The sequence below is a fragment of the Akebia trifoliata genome, chromosome 4 (assembly GCF_017979445.1).
Source record: "Akebia trifoliata isolate Shusen 1 chromosome 4, ASM1797944v1, whole genome shotgun sequence".
In the NCBI taxonomy this organism is placed as follows: Eukaryota; Viridiplantae; Streptophyta; class Magnoliopsida; order Ranunculales; family Lardizabalaceae; genus Akebia; species Akebia trifoliata.
In genome coordinates this window covers 21,574,870-21,594,698 of record NC_141378.1, presented here as the reverse complement: position 1 = coordinate 21,594,698, position 19,829 = coordinate 21,574,870, and the positions used below count along the sequence as shown (strand labels likewise).

Here is a 19,829-nt window from a genome sequence, read left to right as displayed (position 1 = left end):
CTTACACGAAATTCATATGAAAAATGTTCAATATGTTATTATCGAAACCTTTTTCACAATGTTCGATATGTATTTACTGAAAATTATTGAAAGGCTCGGTAGGTTACTCTTTGTTTTAAAATAAATTGTTGGGTGAAATTAGAAGATAATTTGGGCTAAAACAGTAAGTGGGTGTAGCCAGCAAAAAAGTGGGTGTTGATAGCGCTCTCCTTGTCAATATTCTTGATTATTCAAAGTATTTTTTCCCGTTGGCTATACGCCGCCAGGACAAAATATTTGTTAGTACATAGATTTTGTTCCGCCAGCCAGGATTGGTTTGACTCTGTCTCTCATTTAAACTATAAAGGGGTCTCGTGTTTCCTTGATAGTTGAGACGCTTAGAAGATTTAAGAGAAAGCTATCTTTGGGTCAGAGATGGAGCCCTCTTGCAAGGTACCTCCCCTGCGTTAGAACCACCTAAAAACCCCTATAACAGATTGCTTATCTGATTATTATTATTAGTTTTTTCCAATTTTTTGTTTGTTGTTGATATGTGATGGTGGGAAATGAGCAACCTAACATATATCATTCCATTACATCAACTTTCTTGTAAAACTCCAATTTGATAACCCATTCATTTACTGCCATTTTTGAGATTCAATTCTTTGTGTGGTTATATGTTTGTATCAATAATTAAGTTTTGAGCTAATTCCCAATTAATTCAGACTTTTCGGATTCAAAGATAGTGCACGCCACATTCGGGTTGGAGAATGTGCGAAATGAGACTAAGCATGTTTTTTTTCTCAAGACCTTTTTTATTGTTTTAGGTGGATGTTGAATTCAAGAAAAAGGGATTTGTAATTTTGGATATTAGAACTTTTGATTGAATAAGAAGCCATTTTGGGTTTGAATCGAGGATTGAAGTGTGTGAGATTTATGATGAGATATATAAATAGACACTATTGAAACATGTCAGGTTATCTTTTATTTGTCGATGTTAATGGGTAAGTTGAAGATGAAAATAATAGGGAAGAAAAGGAATAGAAATACTATATTAATTGACAATATAGAGGTGGGATCCATAGGAAGACTCTACCCATTTTGAAATGAATAAAATGTTGGCTCTCGCTATGTTACAATCCTATCGAGAACCTTACAAGGAGGGTAGGGTAGCTACAAGTTCTCAGGGAGATACCAAATAATTAGATTAGTACTATTGAATGCTTGACCTTCTTCTTAATAGGATAGTTGTGATATGAATCTTGGGTTGGATGTACTATGAAACGAGCTGCTAAAGGGACTTAATGGTAAAGGTGCAAACTTGAAGGAAAGGGCGGACCCAAGCTCAATAATTCTTTTTACTGGAGGAGGGTCTCAAAATTCTTTTTTCAAAAACTCTTTTGGGATAAGAAATTCAAAGTTAGAAAAAGGAACTTTTAATACCCCTTGGTTTGAAAAACCTCTTGTGAATCAAAGGACCAAGGGGGTGTAAGGAATTCAACCCGAAATTCCCAACGTGGTGAGAAACAAAAATTAGATAAAAACACACGTAAAAAAGAAAACAATCACATGCACAAGACAATATTTACGTGGTTCGGCAATTTGCTTACGTCTACGGAGTTGCAGAGATTTCACTATTATCAAGAAGAAAATACAAAGTGCGGCTACAGTCTCAAAAACGACAACCAAGACCTCAAAAAAAACATTAATCACCAAAACGGTTTCTATATACTGCCCACAAGATTCACAATGGGCTACAAAATGGGCCAAATTTTTTTTCCCGGGGGTGTTGCCCCCTAAACCCCCAGGAGGCTTATCCATGAGCGCTCTGGCTTGGGTCTATCAGCCCAAGCCTCCACTTCATGGATTAAGCCTCAGAAAATCTCCCATCAAGAAACCACACAACATTATTCGGGTCGGCGCGCGGGTTGTCAACTGGATCAAACATAACTAAGCTCCACAAAGCCCAACAGGGGGTACCTACAAAGGCACCCCGATACCCAAGAAAAAATGTGGAGTAGATGAGTATGCAAGTAAGAATAACAAAGAATGAATGGATTAGCTTGGTATTTTCTTCACAATTGATTAATTTATTGGTGCTTGTTTTATCATGGTTGCTTATCTCGGATCACCATTAACTTTTCTTGATTAAGGGAATCACAGTCATTTCGGAATCATGCATTGATTATGATCTTTTGTCAATTTTCCCTTCTCTGTTTTAAGCATGATTTCATTCCCTTTGATCCTTCTTAGTATCCATAAAAGATGAGGTTTAGTTGTCTTCGATGTTTGACTTTGAAGTCGAGTAAGTTGCTAAGTCCAACTGGCCTGTATTTTGAGGTGACTTGTGTCCAATCCAAACTAAATGTTCTTGTAACCTGGGACCATAATTTCAAACTCCCAAGATGATCTCGACTTCTATGCCATACATGTCCTCTTCTGGAGATCTTACAATCTCTTTGAATTAGATCAATTTTTTGGGTGTGTTGCTGCCATTATCAGATGAGTAATACTGACAATTACTCGTTTCTCGAAGTAATCACTGCACCTTGTCTGTTACAGAGTAGGGAGGTCAATGGATTGGGTAAGACCTGAAATCAAATACAAACCAATAATATAGGGTATGGATAGATGTTTTAGGATCCAACAAAGACCCGATCTAATAAGATATTTGATCGTAACTTGTGGACGGGAATTCCTTTATTTTGTGCATCCGTCGTTGTTGAGGATGATATTGTAGGGAGAAGGGGACATCAACCACCAATAATTGAGTTAGGATGGTGATGTGCACCACAGTGACTAGCAACACTATTTCTCCCACTAGTTTTATTGAAGACCTTATAAATCTCACCGAACAATGCCCTGAGATGTGGCCAGCATTTTGTCTTATATGCCATCCCTTTGAACGGTGGTATGATATGTTGGCATAATTCCAGAAAGTTGATGTTTGTTGAGCTTTCAGAGTCGACTCTATGGAGGGTTGGAATAAGAGCATCATAATGGGGGTGTCGTAATCCTTGCATTCTGGGCCTGAGAAGACCACTACCAACCACGGGTTTGCTTGAGTATAGTTACAGGCAATCTTCCCAGTATTCCGGGAGGTTTGGTACATGTCCTAGATGTGCATTTTTTCCCAAATATTGTTCCTATGTGCTTTCTCTTTTCATGTTTGGGAGTGATTATTGATCACTTTGTATAGAAGGTTGATTATTACCACATGATGCGTCAGAAACTCAACTATTAGGGAGGCATGACAGTGGTTGCTACATATCCTGTGGATACTTACCCTGAGGATAAATCCCGACCTTTTGGATTTCATGTTTACATGGTTGGGATCATGTGTTTACACAATTGATTTTGAAATTATTATTTCCTACAGGATGGTAGGGAGGAAGTCATACAAGCTTGGTACATGGATGATAGTGATGAAGATCAGAGGCTTCCCCATCACCGTGAACCCAAGAAATTCGTGACTTTTGACCAACTTGCTGGTATGCATCTCTTTATTATTACATCATCAAGCAATGATATTTGAAGTTTTGAACTAACTTGCCTAGATCAATCATGTTAATCTTGCAGATCTAGGAGTGCTTGGCTGGCGTTTAGATGCAGATAACTATGAAACTGATGAGGAATTGAAGAAGATCCGTGAAGCCCGGGGTTATTCCTATATGGTTTGTTATTATTAATTTTTTTTTGCCGATAATGTGGAAAATTTGGGCTCTTGATACACTATACCAAATGTGGTTGGTCTATTAAAAAAATAAACATGGTGGCTCTGCATTTTCCTTAGGACATCTGCGAGGTGTGCCCCGAAAAGTTGCCAAACTATGATGAGAAGATTAAACACTTTTTTGAAGAACATCTTCATACTGATGAGGAAATCCGCTATTGTTTGGCAGGAAGTGGTATGTAGGGCTAGTTGCTGTCATGGTTTTCGAGTTGTTGATTCTCATATACCATTCAATTCTACTCATTGACATGATTTCAATTTTTATGGCAAAGGGTATTTTGATGTGAGGGACAGAAATGACAGTTGGATTCGGGTATGGATGAAGAAAGGGGGACTGATTGTTTTACCTGCCGGAATTTATCACCGTTTTACTTTGGATAGCAGCAACTACATCAAGGTATATATTTGTGCGTTATTTTCTCAACTTCTACACCACAAGTAAAAATATACAACTGATGGGCTTGTGTGCCTGATGATACAAAGAAGTCGTTGATTCTATATCGAAGGAATGGAAAAGAAGCAATGTTTTAAGACGCTGAGGCGTAAGGCAATGCCTCAAGGCATAAAGTGTAAGCCTCACATGCATAATATTTTTAAATAAATGTATAACATTTAAAAAAAGGATAGCCCCACGTTTGTCGAAGTATTATCCATTACAATAAATAATAATATAAAATATAATTTTTTTATAATATATTTTAGCAATATATATATATTTTGTATTTGAAATAGTTGAAAGTTTCTACAATAAATATTGCAAAAATACAACTAAATATTATTTTCCAATAACTTTCCCAGTCTATATAATACTAAATAATAGAAACAAATATTTCTAACTCAATTAAACGATTTTTTTTTTTAACATGAATTAGTATTTTGTATTCGTATTTATTTCTAACTGTTCCAATTATGTTGCATGCTAATAGCAACAAAGAAATAGAAGTAATGATAAAATTTATAAAATGTTGCTTAGTTAACAAAAAAAGAGGTAAAGAAGAAAGAAAAGAATAAGAATGGAGAAGACATATATTATTCAAAAAATAAAAAAAGAATGTGAGACGTATGCCTTGGCCAAAAGGTGTAAGCGTCACACTAAGGCGTATGCCTTTTGGGTGCCTCTAGGTCTGAGGCGTAAACCTTAACTGCTTTTATGTTTCAACCTAACACCTCAGGGTGTTTTTAATGAGCCGCATCCTGAGGCGCACCTCGAGCCCTAAGCCTCACATGCCTCTAAAAACGCTGAAAAGAAGTACTATAACAGCGGAAATAGCTGTTATAGTTGTATTGACTCTGCACTGCCGATTGTTTTCCATCCTATTATAAAATCTTGCACGTTCGAGTCTATGTGATGATGTAGGGCCTAAAGTTTAATGGTGGTGATTTGAGAAAATGATCTATGTTAAACTTGGGTTGATTAGAAGTGTCTGGTTTATGGATTTTGAGTTTGATTAGGAGGTTCGAGAGTCCTGGAAAATCTTATTTACATCCTTGGGGATATGCACACAAGTCATTGTCCTGCTCTCGGCCTTGTTAATAAAATAATATGTGGTTTCTGATGTGGCATATTTCTTGTAGGCAATGCGGCTGTTTGTGGGCAATCCAGTGTGGACTCCCTACAATCGTCCTCATGATGATCTTCTTGCCAGGTAATGGTCCTTCTTGCAGTCTTTCATGTTCTGTGTTTTGCAGAGGCTTATACTTCCCTCTTGTAGCAAGTTTGGATTACGAGACATTTTTTGTGGGTGTGTGTGTGTGCATTTGCAGGAAAGAATATCTTGAAGCTTTTGTGAAGAAAGAAGTCACCAACCAAGCTGTTGATATTACTGCATGAAATATATGTTGTTTATTACTCCCCATCCTCTCTTCTATAAAAGAATAGAACCGAATAAATATATGTATCTGCAGTTACATCACTTGGTATGCATGTGAAAGCTCGCTTGATGTTTAATAAACAACTGATAAACAATATGTACAGATGAAATTTCATCAATTGTTATATGTAATTTACTGTGTTCCTTGTTTGTGGAAATTATAGAATTGATGTGGGTTGGATGATTTGCTTGTTTTCTCCTGCTTTATATGTCTAATGATGGGCCTTCTTTGTTGGGCATTTATTGATTGTAATCTAAGCGGCCACTTGGATCTTCGGGGTTGCGTGATTTACAACTCTAATTGCTCGTAAACTTCCTCAAATATAGTTGGCCAAAGGCCCTTATGATTTGATCAGTGATTGTGTAACTTAAAATTCATTACTAAACACCTCAAAATTAAGTGGAAAAGAGTTCTATTTCGTTCATGGTATGTTGCACTGGATAAGATCCTCCTTGAGACCCTAAAAGATAATGTGTTGCATGGAGTAGGTGCAAAAAATAGAATGAAAGATCCTAGTTACACTCGAACTAAAATAGATATGAAAGAAAAACTAGATATAGTTCTTATAAATGAAAATATTAAAAGTAGGATTAAGACTTGGAAATGACATATTATAGATGTAAAGGAACTGGAGAATCTAAGTGGGTTTGATTGGGACCATGTGAGGGAGACGATTACTTTTGATGAGTCAGTTTGGGAAGATTTGGTAAAGGTATAACACTCTTATCATATTATAATTTTAGTTTTTAATAATTTCAATTACATATTTAATCAATTTAACATTATTTTGTTTCTATGTTACAGATCAACCTCAAGAAGTACAAGCGAAAATGAATGCATATATACGAAGAGTGGACTGATATTCTAGGTAATGACTTTGCAACAGGGGGTGGTGCTTCTACAGGGCCAATGCTAGATGAAAAAACTACTCCAATTGATCCTACTAAAGATGGAAATATGGACAATCTTGATGTAGAGACTTAGTCGTCCATCCCTATTGGAGAGTCTACTTCGCTAATAAGATGTCAGAAAAAAAAAAAAGAAAAAGAAAAAGAAAAAGAAATAGACAGGGAATCTCTATCTTACATGGAGATTTTGTTAATATAACGGGGTGCATGGAAAAGATTGCGAATGCGTTCGAAGCACATACTAAAGACCTAAAGTCATCTTTGATGGATGCTACAACAAAATAGATTGAAAATATGATTTTTCTTGATGATGATGCAAAGATCGAGGCGTTAGAGTTAATTTCGAAAGATGAAAGTTTTGCACATGTTTTTATGACTATGACAGACATGAACTCAAAATAGACTTGGCTCTTGAAGCGCTTAAACCAGGGTGGATGATGATTGAAGATTGCTAAGTGTGGATCTCTTTCATAATATTATTATTTTAATTGAATAAAGAATATGTATTTTTTATTTTTTTTTGGACAATTTGACATTTAGGTGGTAGCATTTACTATTTTACTTGAATAAAGAATGTTTATTTTTGGACAATTTGATATTTTATTGGCATGTTATTATTTTATTTGATATGAACATTATTCCATTTAATTGGTAGGATTTACTATTCTTTTTTGAGAGTATTCTTTAAGTATGATTTTGTGATTAAACCCACAACTTAATTGATAAACATATTGTGGTGCCTCGTCAAACGCTAACACAAAATCCCATGTCAGATTTTGAGGCACAAGGTGGTGTCTCGAAATTTCGGCATGATCTCCTCTGTTTATGTTAGCATTCCAAGATGTTCAACCTGCACATGATAGACGATATATATAATCCTGTATATATACATACAAAATATAATACTAGCGGAAACCTATATATATCTAATAACGTAGGAAAATTAGAGTGCGGAATAAGAAATTTATATACGGGATTATACAAAAATTTCTCACTCTAATAAAAGTCCTAATGCTCAGTACAAATCTATAATACCCCTGGACAAATCGAGTATAATCTCAATACTTACCAGATGACGGACTCTGGTTGTCTATCTGACCCACCAGATGATCCTCACTTGTGCTCTATACCTGCCTCACCAATCTCTGAATCTGAAACTAAAAAAATGGAGAAGGAAATGGTGAATAACAATGGTTACCTAGTAGGGAAGCAAACAATTTCTGCTAATAACCTCTCCTAACATAAACAAATAAACATACTAAATCATTTTAACATATACAAAGTTTTACAAAAAAAACTATGATAAACTAGTACATATAACCAGGGATGAGCAACTAAACATTTTAAAACTCACATTACATCATCAACATTACTCATTATAACATTTTCTTTGTATACAAATCTAATTAACTGAATGAAAACATTAAACATGCATTTCATTTTATATATCAAAATTAGACAATAGATACATAATACACAATGGTGGAGTAATGAAATTAAAGAGTTGGGATTCACGACTGTATCGCTCCCAGTCGGGTCATGATGTTTCATAATAAAGTATTAGTTCTTGATTTTGTGACTGGTCGTTGTTTACCACACTTGCGAAACTATTTATTCGGCTCAAGTTAGCCGTTTGACAAGACCGTAAGCAATGGGTTCCTTTTCGATGTGTCAGAACGTTCGATTACTATAGATTGTTAGTGATCATTGGCTAATTATCTTCGTCTATGCCTATCAGACATGCATGTGATTCCCAAATATACAAACTATTCGTATACGACCATCTTTACATTACAAGTTCATTGGTAAAGATAGAAAGGAATAAATCCAGATTCCAGTTGTGACTCTACTCTCATAAGCATCCCATACCACGTATGAGTTTGGTTGTCCCTACCGTACATTTCAAGATAGTACACTACTTCAGATGATATGACATACTATCTTTTCAGGCATTTACAGACTTTTTAACATCTCACAAAATAGTTTATATATATATATATATATAAAATATTTCATTTGAAGACAAAAAAGAAATTAACAATACAAGGTTGATAATAGATATCCAGTTTCCTATCATGCAATTGTGACCACCCGACCTAAAATAAATAACAGAACTTGAAGCCTTTGCGCCAATAGAATTTAAATAAATATGCAACCAATCATTATCCATGGATATCCCTTCACCAACTTACATACATCATTGTAATGTAAAATGCAGATATCATCCCTCGGGTGTGATTATTACATTTTATCGTTTCATCCCCTATTCCCTTTTTTTTTTCTTTCCAATTTTCACAGTTTTCAATCTGTCAAACAAGATTTTCACTTTCTGATATTGATCAATTCAATATGAGTTTATTGAATATTAAATAAAATTTTTAACTATGAAATTCATTTTTTCAATAACATTAAAAAATTCAAAACTTAGATCAAAATGGGGTCTGAGCAATGCACATGATCCAACTGACGAAAATAACCTGATGAAATATCCTACCCATGTATAATCTGTTATAAAATACAATTAGATATATCAAATATACAAGTTCTGATGTGAATTTGAAATAACCAATTGAATTCTATATTTTTGGAAACACATCACAAATTTTTAATAAAATCCTAAATGCAATTTTCACAATCTACGATTATTAATAGAAATTGAGAGTTCCTTACAATCTCTGTGCGATGTGATCGAAGTGCGTGCGTGAAAATCGAGACGATTGGCTCGAAAATTGAGATGGATCGAACTTCGAGGCGGCTAATTTTTGAATTTGGCCCAATGATTTCAAAGATCTTGATGCCGTCGTCCTTTATCTCTTCTGCGACGGAGGACGATTTGACCCCGAAACAAAAGAAATCCGAGGTATAAGTTACGAAACCCTTCTATATATATATGACTGATTTTTGATGATACGAGGTGAAAGAGAAAAGGAAACAAGAAGAAATTGGGTGGGTTTTGTAGATGTTGAGGCTGCAGACCTTTTTCCCTTCTGTGTCAGAGGTCGAAGACGGACCGTTCGCGACGAATTTGAGTTGGAAAGTCGAGGGGAAAAAAAAAAACTTTGGATGGTTTTAAATGACGATAAATAGTGAAAAATTTATTTATATAAATTTTTGGGACGAAATCGATATTTTACATATTGTTTCGTTTGACGACAACTTGACCGTCCGGACTTCAAAAGTGACGAATGAATACTCTATTTTGTCTAATTTTTTGTTTCAAATCTAATGGTATGTGTAGACACCCCAATTTGCACGAACCCGTTAGAAAGATTCAAATTTTCTCGAGTTGATTCCGATTTAGAATTCAAGCTCTTTGACGGACCCGCATTGCCACTTGGCATCATCATTCATGCATACATGCATCATGTCATATAGTTTGCATGCTCAACCTTGTCCCTAACCCACTCCAAATTCGTATCCATTATCCATCACCCATACCATAATCAAGGTCCATTTCCTCCCCCAACCTAAGCCCAAAACCCAATGCCATTCTAAACCCAATTACCCAAATCCATTACCTAGCCCAACCTATACCCAATGCCATTCTAAACCCATAACCTAAATCCACTTTCTAGCCCAACCTAAGCCCAAAAAAAAATCCATTCTCTAAGCCCAAAACCAAACCCACTCCAAGTCCATTCTCTCACCCCTTCACAAGATGACACATGTTGATACCTCATAAGCCTCCAACACCCAATGCATCATCTAATTGGAGGGTCAACTTTTCTTTTGTGAAAACTCTAGAATGCCCTTCTCAAAAAGTTTAGTCAAACCAAAAAGGTTATTGGGTCTTTGGTAATAATCCATCAAGGTGAGAGAACTTCCCATTATACCCTCAAAAGGTGGGAATCTTCAAGTACATACATGGAGTCCTCCCATTGGTCCATTTCAAAAATATACTTCTACCCTTGCTTTATGAGTTATTTACAAATGAACCAAAGTCTACTTTTCACATACCACTTCACCTTTACACATGTCATCCTCCTATTCACCCTCCCAAATGTGCTTTTGTTTTCCCATTGGTCCATTTCAAAACTACACTTCCACCCTTGCTTTATGAGTTATTTACAAATAAATCAAGATCTACTTTTTACCTACCACTCCACCTTTACACATGTCACTCCCCCATTCATCCTCCCAAAAGTACCTTTGTTCTCTCACCTCTATTTACCAAAAAACCAAGGATCAAAGCATGCTTTTAGGGTTTTTTCACAAATGTCATCTTTACCCTCATACAAATGAAAAATCCAAAAAGAAACAACCTAAACCTCATGTCCATTTCATTATTTTTAGGGTTGGACCACTTTATCCCCAAAAGTTCTCCAAAAACTCTATAAATACCCTCATTTCCCATGAACAACTCATGCTCTCAAGCCCCCATCTCTCAACCTAAAACTCTACCAAATTCTCTACTCATCTCTCATCTCTCAACCCTTATCTCTCAACCCTCAACTACATCTTTCAAGTCCTAAGTCCATTACTCAAGTTCAAGATTCATTCAAGACTTCCAAGGGGACAAGGTGGGATAATAGTTATTTATTTGTTTTTGTTTCTATTTTGCATCTTCTTCTTTATCCCTCTCTTTTTATTTTTAGAAGCCTTTAAGATGTAATGGAGAACCCTCCTTCATCCCGAGTAGATTGAACCTCAACCTTGGGCATGGAATGCTTGAGGCGGTTTGGTCGAAAGGATGGAGGTTGAAGCCTTTTTTTAACCCATTCTCATATCATGCATCATAATGTACACTATGCACACACATCACACATGTTGGCTATGATGAAGAAATGTGTAACTCTCTTGATAGGGTTAAAACACTAAGTTTCTAGCTAAACATGCATGTATTAAGGTTATGGATCTAAGGGTATTCCATCCATGGAATTTCTCTAAAATCCCAAACCAACATCTCAACTCATGCAAAAGTGTGTTGACACCATAGAATGTCTTCTTCCATAAGATATTTCTTATGTCAACACCAACATCAAATCCTCTTCTAATGAGGTACATACACACTATGAGCACTCACCCACTTCATGCATCTCATGCATTCTACTTGTTTATTTAATCTTTTTCCAAAAAATGGCCAAATCTAAAGGTAACCACCTTAGGTGGAGAGAATGGGGTGCTTAATACCTTCCCCATTCTCTAACCGAATCCCCTTACTTAGATTTTAGGTAGACCATACCTTTTCCATGATTGAGAGTCACTACAATGCCATAAAAAATGGTTTTAAAAAAAAAATTGATTCGGGTGCCCATTCACACCCATTTATAAAAAAGAATGGTGGCGACTCCAAACAATGTAGTATTGAAGTTCATGGCGAACATTTCATGTCTACAACTTGGCGACTCCACTGGGGAGTTTGCGGGTTCAAACCATGACCATTTGGCCATTTAAAAAAAAAAAAAAAAGAACAAATTTTAATATGTGTTTCTAACATTGTTGTTGTTTGTGTTTTGTTGGATATTTTGTCTTCTTATTCTTGGGGAATGGTTGTAATATTTTCTTTAATATTTTGTGGGTTGAATGCTTGTAAAAGGGGGTTGATACTTGTTTTTTTAAAATGCACTTGCGCACTTACGCTTGCATAGCCCATTACACAAACCTCCTCTACCTATAAAAGTTTAAACCCGGATGCTTAGTAGTTTCACGACTCGAGATCGCTTATTTCGGGTACGGGGACGAACACATCCAACCCAATCACCAACCTAAGACATGTGTAGTTCGGTATGCATTGAGGTTTGAAGAATGGGTAACCGTGAAGCCACCTATAGCCGCATGCATTCAATACGATTAGAGGCTTAGGACACAATTTTGGAAAAATGAGTTATCAACCCTCTCATTATTGTAATTTTTCCAATCCAAGGAGATGACTTTGTATTTTTTTTTTTTTAGCCCACGAAGGCAAGTTGTATAGGTTTTAGGCTTATTTTTTTTTTATTTCTTTACATGTCCCCCTAGGTAAAGGGGAAAATCTTTGCTCATGCTTTGCATCATAAAAAAAAAAAAAAAAAAAAAAAAAAAAAATTTCGGCAAAAATTAAGGTTCTGGTCCGTTTTTAAAGACCGGACCAGTATAAAAGTACTTCGGTCCGTTCATTAAAAACGGACCCCCCCAAAAAAAAAAAAAAAAAAAAAATTTTTTTTTCTCATTTCGTCCATGACATCAGTCTTGACAACTTTTCTCTTGGACTTTATTTTTCTTTTGAGTTTTAAGGCTTGAGAATGATTAAATACATCGTTTTTATCGTTAAACTTAAGGCCTACCACTCGTAGTTTGTGTTTGATCCAAACGGAGCTCGCTTACACTCTACCTATCGAAACTGATTTCAACCCAACATGACCCACTATCAACCTCACCCATGTCCTTCCAAATAGATCCACAACCCATATCCACTCTCAAAATGGGTCCACGACCCATACCCACTTCCAAACGGGTCCACGACCCATATCCACTCTTAAATGGGTCCACGACCCATACCCACTTCCAAATGGGTCCACGACTCATATCCACTCTCAAATGGGTCCACGACCCATACCCACTTCCAAATGGGTCCACAACCCCTATCCACTCTCAAAATGGGTCCACGACCCATATTCGTATCCAAATGGGTCCACAACCCATATCCACTGTCAAATGGGTCCACGACCCATACCCAATTCCAACTGGGTCCACACCCATATCCACTCTCAAAATGGGTTTACGACCCATATTCGTGTCCCAATGGGTCACAACCCATATCCACTTTCGAATGGGTCCACGACCCATACCTACTTCCAATTGGGTCCACGACCCATATCCATATCCTAATAGGCTTACACCACATATCCATTTCCAATTGGGTCCATGACCCATATCCATATCCTAACGGGTCCACGACCCATATCCACTTCCAATTAGGTCCACGACTCATACCCACTGTCAGATGGGTTCACGGCCTATATCCACTTCAAGTCGAATTCCCAACCCGTGCCCTATCAATCTTTCAATCTCAACCATGTCCATGATCTATGATAAACCTCCGGCTCCGTGCTGATGAACCCTCAGCTCCGTGCTGATAAACCTTCAGCTCCGTGCTGATAAACCCCCAGCTCTGTGCTAACAAAACCTTCGGCTCCGTGCTGACAAACCTTCAGCTCCGTGCTGATAAACTATAGCTCCGTGCTGACAAAACCTTCGGCTCCGTGCTGACAAACCTCCGGCTCTGTGCTGATGAACCCTCAACTCCGTGCTGACAAACCTTTGGCTCCGTGCTGATAAACATTCGGCTCCGTGCCGACAAACCTCCGGCTGCGTGCTGATGAACCTTTGGCTCCATGCTGACAAACCTCCGGCTCCGTGCTGATGAACCCTCAGTTCCGTGCTGACAAACCTTTGGCTCCGTGCTGATAAACATTCGGCTCCGTGCTGACAAACTTCCAGCTCCGTGCTAATGAACCTTCAGCTCCGTGCTGATAAACCTTTGGCTCCGTGCCGACAAATCCCAGCTCCGTGCTGATCAATATCTGGTTCCGTGTCGACAAACCCCAGCTCTGTGCCAAAAAAAAAAAAAATAATTTTTCAACCTCAACCAAATTCAAGGCTTTCTTAATGCAACTTTACCATTTAATCCAATCTGACCTAAATAAATTATCATGCATTTTCATTGTGTAAGCGATATATTAATGCCTAACTTTTTGTCCGCAGGTGGCCAAACGACCTAGAAAAAAGTACTTACCACCCGATAATCCTCCGTACTTTCTACGCTCGCAACCAACCATGAGCACTTCAGAACAACCTCAGCAAACAACGACTGAAGTAGTAACGGATCTGGCTTCAAAGCTCGATTTGGTGGTGAAGGCACTGGAAAAACACGATAAGATTCTTGATCTGTTGATGGCCAACCCAAGTATCATCCAGGCCGTCCAACATCAAGCTTCTGGCTCGAACCAGGCCACACCCGAACAACCACAACAACAACCTCCGCAAGCACCGAATACCTTACCACCCACCATTCCTGCCAATCAAGGGCCACCGATTCACATTCACTGCAATCCACCACGACATGAAGTCATTCAAGAAGAAGAATGTGAATTCAGGGCAGCCGAGGTAAGGAGTACCACAGAGGAGAAACTCGCAAGCAAGCTCGAGGCAGTCGAGGAAGAGATCCGAAGAATGAAAGGAAAGGATTCTGCAAGCGGAATGAGGTTCAGAGATCTTTGCCTCTACCCAAATGCATCATTACCACCAAAGTTCAAATGTCCTGACTTCGAGAAATACAATGGCATTGGGTGCCCTATGTCCCACTTAAAACTCTATTGCGGATCTATGTGCCAGTTTGGGGACGATGACAGGTTGTTGGTCCAACTATTTCAGAGGAGTCTAACGGGAGCGGCTCTTTCGTGGTTCTCTCAATTAGATCATTCTCGAATCAAGAGCTGGCAAGATCTAGCTACATTGTTTTCGGAAGAATATAGGTTCAATACGGACATGGGATTGGACAGAAATGACATGGCCAAGATGACTCGGAAGCCAAAGGAAAGTGTGAAAGAATATGCCCAAAGGTGGCGAGAATCGGCTTCTAAGGTTAAACCACCTATGACTGAACAAGAAATGAACACCATATTCATCTCAACTTTGGGCCATTCATTCTATACGCATCTAGTGGGTCATACAACTGCAAGCTTCTCGTCATTGGTCCAAGTGGCGGATCGAGTTGAAGACGGTATTCGGTCAGGTCTGATCTACGACTTGTCCAGTCTAGGGGCACCAGTAGGGGGGTCTACTCAACGGAAACCGGTAGTTTTGAACAAGAAGAAAGAAGAAGCACAAGTTAACAATGTACAACCTGTTCAACCTTTTTTCATCTCAAACCAGAGGCCGCCAATACCTCAGGTCCCTTTCAAGGTGAACCCACCTCAAGCTACACCAGCTCCACCAGTATTTCAGTTTGGTCAAAATCCAGTATTTGGTCAGAACCCACAGTTCGCCCAGAACCATCAAACCGAGCAGCGTAGACCTAACAGAATCCCTCGAGTCTTCACTCGTCTGCCTATGACTCTATCCGAACTACTCCCAGCACTACTCAGGGGAGAATATCTCACTAAGAGGCAGCCAAACCCAGAGGCGATAAAGGGACCAGGGTACAATCCCAATCAATTCTGTGAATTTCACATGGGTGCACCGGGGCATGCTACCGACCAATGTTGGCAACTCAAGCACCAAGTGCAGAATTTAATCGACAGGAAAACGATCATCTTGGATGGTCCGGCAACTCAAGCACCTCAGCAGAATATCAATCAGAACCCGCTACCGACGCATAATGGGGGAGGTAATGGGCCGACAGTCAATGCCATAGAGAGGGATGAACCAAGCTTCAACCCTTCAGTTTTGATAGCACCTATTGGCTCTAAAGTTAGAGTCAATTTGAGAAAAGAACCAACGTCATCAAGCATCAATGCATTACCACAAGATACAATCCACCAACCACTATCCCAACTTCCCGTCAGACTGGCCAATCTCACAATTCACTCCAACTCCCAAACTTCAAATCCTTCACGACCACCTCTCATTATACCCTACACATCAACAATTTCAAGTTCTACTGCTCGTCCACCTCTCATTATACCGTGCACCATACCAACGTCAGGCCCTTCTTCCCGACCACCCCTTGTCATACCCTACGCTACACCGACCCCTCAAACTTCAAGCTTTTCCTCTCGACCACCCCTCATCCTATCTTATACCAACCCACAAACCCCAAACACCCCTACATCAACCATCAAACCTAGTCCGCCACCTCTTATCCTCCATGTAAAGCCAGATCCTCAACCCATGACCATCATGTCCCCTAAATCCTTCCTATACTGCTCCAGCCAAACCGTCCCATGGAGTTATGAGACGCTGATCGTAACATCTGCAGGAATTGAGAAACCGAAAGAGGTCATGGTAACAGACATTGGTCATATGACCAGATCAGGAAGATGCTACAAAATACCAGAAAAAGAACAAAAAAGGCAGAACGAGGAAGATGATAGAAGAAAAGAAAAAGGGAAAGGAAAGCTGGTAGAGGAAGAACAAACACTTCAAGGGGAACCAGAAAAGAAGAAGAGTAGGGTAACTGACAAGGAGGCAACAGACCTCCTCAAGCTCATTCGAAAGAGTGAGTACAACATAGTAGAGCAGTTGAATAGAATGCCAGCTCAAATCAGTATCTTTGACTTACTTTTAAACTCAGAGCATCATCGGGAAGCACTACTCAAAGTCCTTAGCAATGCACATGTACCTGAGACCACCTCACCAGAAGAGTTGGAAAAGACAGTAGGTCAGATCATGGCCTCCAATCCGATCACCTTCACCGAGGATGAGCTTATTAGCGGAGGACGCGGACACATTGAACCATTGCACATTATGGTGATGTGCAAAGGTATGATGGTAGCAAGGGTACTGATCGACAATGGTTCGGCTCTTAATGTCTGTCCTCTGCAAACTGTGCACAAGTTAAACGCGGATTTATCTTACCTCCGGCCAACTAGAAGGACCGTAAGGGCTTTTGATAGTAGAAAAACTGAGTCATTAGGAGAACTGGATCTCCCAGTCACTATCGGATCATGTACTTTCGAAATAACATTCGAGATCTTGGACATACCCTCGGCATTCAATCTCCTTCTAGGAAGACCCTGGATCCACACCGCAGGGGCAGTCCCCTCTTCCTTGCACCAGCGAGTCAAATTCATCATGGGACAGCGAATGATATCGGTCCTCGCAGAAAATCTCATACCAGCCGATCGATCGCCGGATGTGCCTTATATCGATGTAGAAATAACCGGGGATAAAGAGGGGTTTCACGCCTTTCAATTTACATCTATCAATCACATTCAAAGGGGAAAAGAGAAGACAAGGGCAAGGTGGTCAAAAGCAAACCTAATGGTCGGACGAGTGATGAAAAGGGCGGGATATCGTCCGAAACAAGGGTTAGGGCCTAAAGGAAAAGGCAGGGCCACGTTGATCAGCATACGAAAATACATTCCTTACTTTGGTCTTGGATTCAAGCCTACGAGGAAAGACATCTCTGATATGAAGGATAAGAAGAGGGAGCTTCGACTTGCACGAAGACAGAACAGAGAGCCTAATGTGGGGAACTTGGGCAAAGTACCACATATCAACATCAGCTTCCCACCATCCTTGAAAAAGTCAAATGACTCGGCAGAACTGCCACCGACAAGTCACACAGGAGAACCAAGTATCGTAAGTATCGAGCCCGTTCAATTACAAGAAGACTCATTCGTTGAGTCCCCGCATTCCTTTACAGATGGCATGGACATCTTGTTCGGAGGGGATTCCGAATGGCGTCAAGAGGAAGAAGAAAGAGAGCCCGCCAAGGCGGAAGTCGCAACATGCGAAGAAGAAAAATCACCGTTCCCCTTTCAAATCGATTGGGGATCTGTCGTAATTCCACCCACCTTACAAATACCTGCGCCCGGATTTGACGACAGTCACCCAGAAGTGATGGTCATATCTGAACCATCAAGGGAGTCACCTTCCCAACTTATCCGCCCTGCAGAAGAAGGGCAAGTTTTCAAGAATTGGGAGGAATACCCGATCACTTACGAGGCCTCTATGGGGTCCAGAATCCCTACGGCCTCCAAAAAAAAACGTCATTAGCAAAATCTCATCTGCCCGAGGACCGTAATGAGCCCTCGTCCTCGGAGCAAAACTGTTTTGGGGGCTCACCTTCGTTGCTAATGAATTTGCATGATTTTTCTTTATCTTGTTTCAGGAATACAGATAGTCCACAAAATCCAAAAAAATCAAAAAGTTCTCAAAATCCAAAAAAATCAAAAATCTTTCAAAATTCAAAAAAATCAAAAACTCTCCAAAATTCAAAAAAATCAAATATTCTCAAAAATTCAAAAAATTCAGAAATCTTCAAAATACCCGAGGTTTTCAAAGAATTTCCTCAGTTGAATGAGCCTTGTGACAGAACAGAGTATGAAAGAGAAGAATACGACTTTGACCTCGAGCTCGACTTTGATCTCATGGGGATTGAAGAAGAGTTAGAGGAAGAGGTTGAATATCCTCCAAAAGAAATTAAAGAACTCATAGAACATCACGAGAAGGGTGTTCAGCCAAATATAGAGGATACAGACTCAGTGAACCTAGGCACTGAAGATGACCCACGGATCGTTAAAATCGGAGCCCTATTAACGATTGAACAGAAAAAAGAGATGACAAAGTTCTTACAGCAGTACCAAGATGTCTTCGCATGGTCCTACCAAGACATGCCTGGTTTAGACACAGATCTAGTTGTCCACAAGTTACCTATCAAATCGGGAAGTAAGCCAGTTAAGCAGAAATTACGAAGATTGAAACCAGAATGGACACTTAAGGTCAAGGATGAAGTAATGAAACAGTTCCAAGCAGGGTTTCTCGCAGTATCCACCTACCCTGAGTGGCTCGCTAATGTCGTTCCTGTACCAAAGAAAGATGGAAAGGTACGTATGTGCGTGGACTACAGAGATCTGAACAGAGCCAGTCCAAAAGATGACTTTCCATTACCACACATCGACACTCTGGTCGATAATACAGCTGGGCACGGTATGTTCTCGTTCATGGACGGCTTCTCGGGTTACAATCAAATAAAAATGGCGGAAGAAGATCAAGAGAAGACTGCGTTCATTACACCTTGGGGTACCTTCCATTATAAGGTTATGCCATTCGGTCTCAAGAACGCTGGAGCAACTTACCAACGAGCCATGACGGCCTTATTTCATGACATGATCCACAAAGAGATAGAGGTATACGTGGACGACATGATAGCTAAATCCAATCTCGACGAGGATCATTTGGTAAACTTGAAGAAACTATTTGATCGATTAAGGAAGTACAGCTTAAGGCTTAATCCGGCAAAATGTGTATTTGGGGCAACATCAGGGAAGTTATTGGGGTTCATTGTCAGTAGAAGAGGCATCGAAGTCGATCCAGCTAAAACGAAGTACATCATAAATATGGAACCACCCAAATCAGAGAAAGAGATCAGGGGATTCCTTGGAAGAATTCAGTACATTAGTCGGTTCATCGCGCAACTAACTCCGATCTGTGAGCCAGTATTCAAACTGCTGAAGAAGAATGAACCGAAAGAATGGAATGAAGACTGTCAAGAAGCTTTCGACAAGATTAAAAGATACTTGCTTAATCCACCAGTTTTAGTTCCACCTACATCGGGTCGACCTCTACTGATGTATCTTTCCGTACAAGAAAACTCCATGGGCTGTGTACTGGGGCAACATGATGAAACAGGTCGAAAAGAGCGTGCCATCTATTACCTCAGCAAGAAGTTCACAAGTTACGAGGTAAACTAT

The 19,829-nt window shown here is 39.3% G+C and overlaps 2 protein-coding genes across 5 annotated transcripts; both read left to right on the top strand.

Annotated features, from left to right (window-relative positions):
* The first annotated feature begins 266 nt into the window (after positions 1 to 266).
* LOC147404461 (acireductone dioxygenase 2-like) lies at positions 267 to 6,872 on the top strand. 4 transcript variants are annotated; one of them, XM_086440424.1, is made up of 7 exons: positions 267 to 432; positions 3,359 to 3,470; positions 3,559 to 3,653; positions 3,773 to 3,887; positions 3,985 to 4,109; positions 5,288 to 5,358; positions 5,477 to 5,764. In XM_086440424.1, the coding sequence occupies exons 1-7, from the start codon at positions 415 to 417 to the stop codon at positions 5,541 to 5,543; spliced, it is 603 nt and encodes a 200-aa protein (XP_086296550.1). In that variant the 5' UTR covers positions 267 to 414; the 3' UTR covers positions 5,544 to 5,764. The 4 variants fall into 4 exon arrangements, with proteins under 4 accessions (XP_086296550.1, XP_086296553.1, XP_086296551.1 ...); XM_086440427.1 differs by lacking the exon at positions 267 to 432 and adding an exon at positions 2,925 to 3,080; XM_086440425.1 differs by lacking the exon at positions 267 to 432 and adding an exon at positions 2,929 to 3,085.
* Positions 6,873 to 14,247: 7,375 nt separating this feature from the next.
* On the top strand, positions 14,248 to 17,990 carry LOC147404460 (uncharacterized). The gene is made up of 3 exons (XM_086437850.1): positions 14,248 to 14,945; positions 16,344 to 17,850; positions 17,964 to 17,990. Exons 1-3 carry the CDS (start codon positions 14,248 to 14,250, stop codon positions 17,988 to 17,990), a joined length of 2,232 nt encoding a protein of 743 aa, XP_086293976.1.
* Positions 17,991 to 19,829: the final 1,839 nt, after the last annotated feature.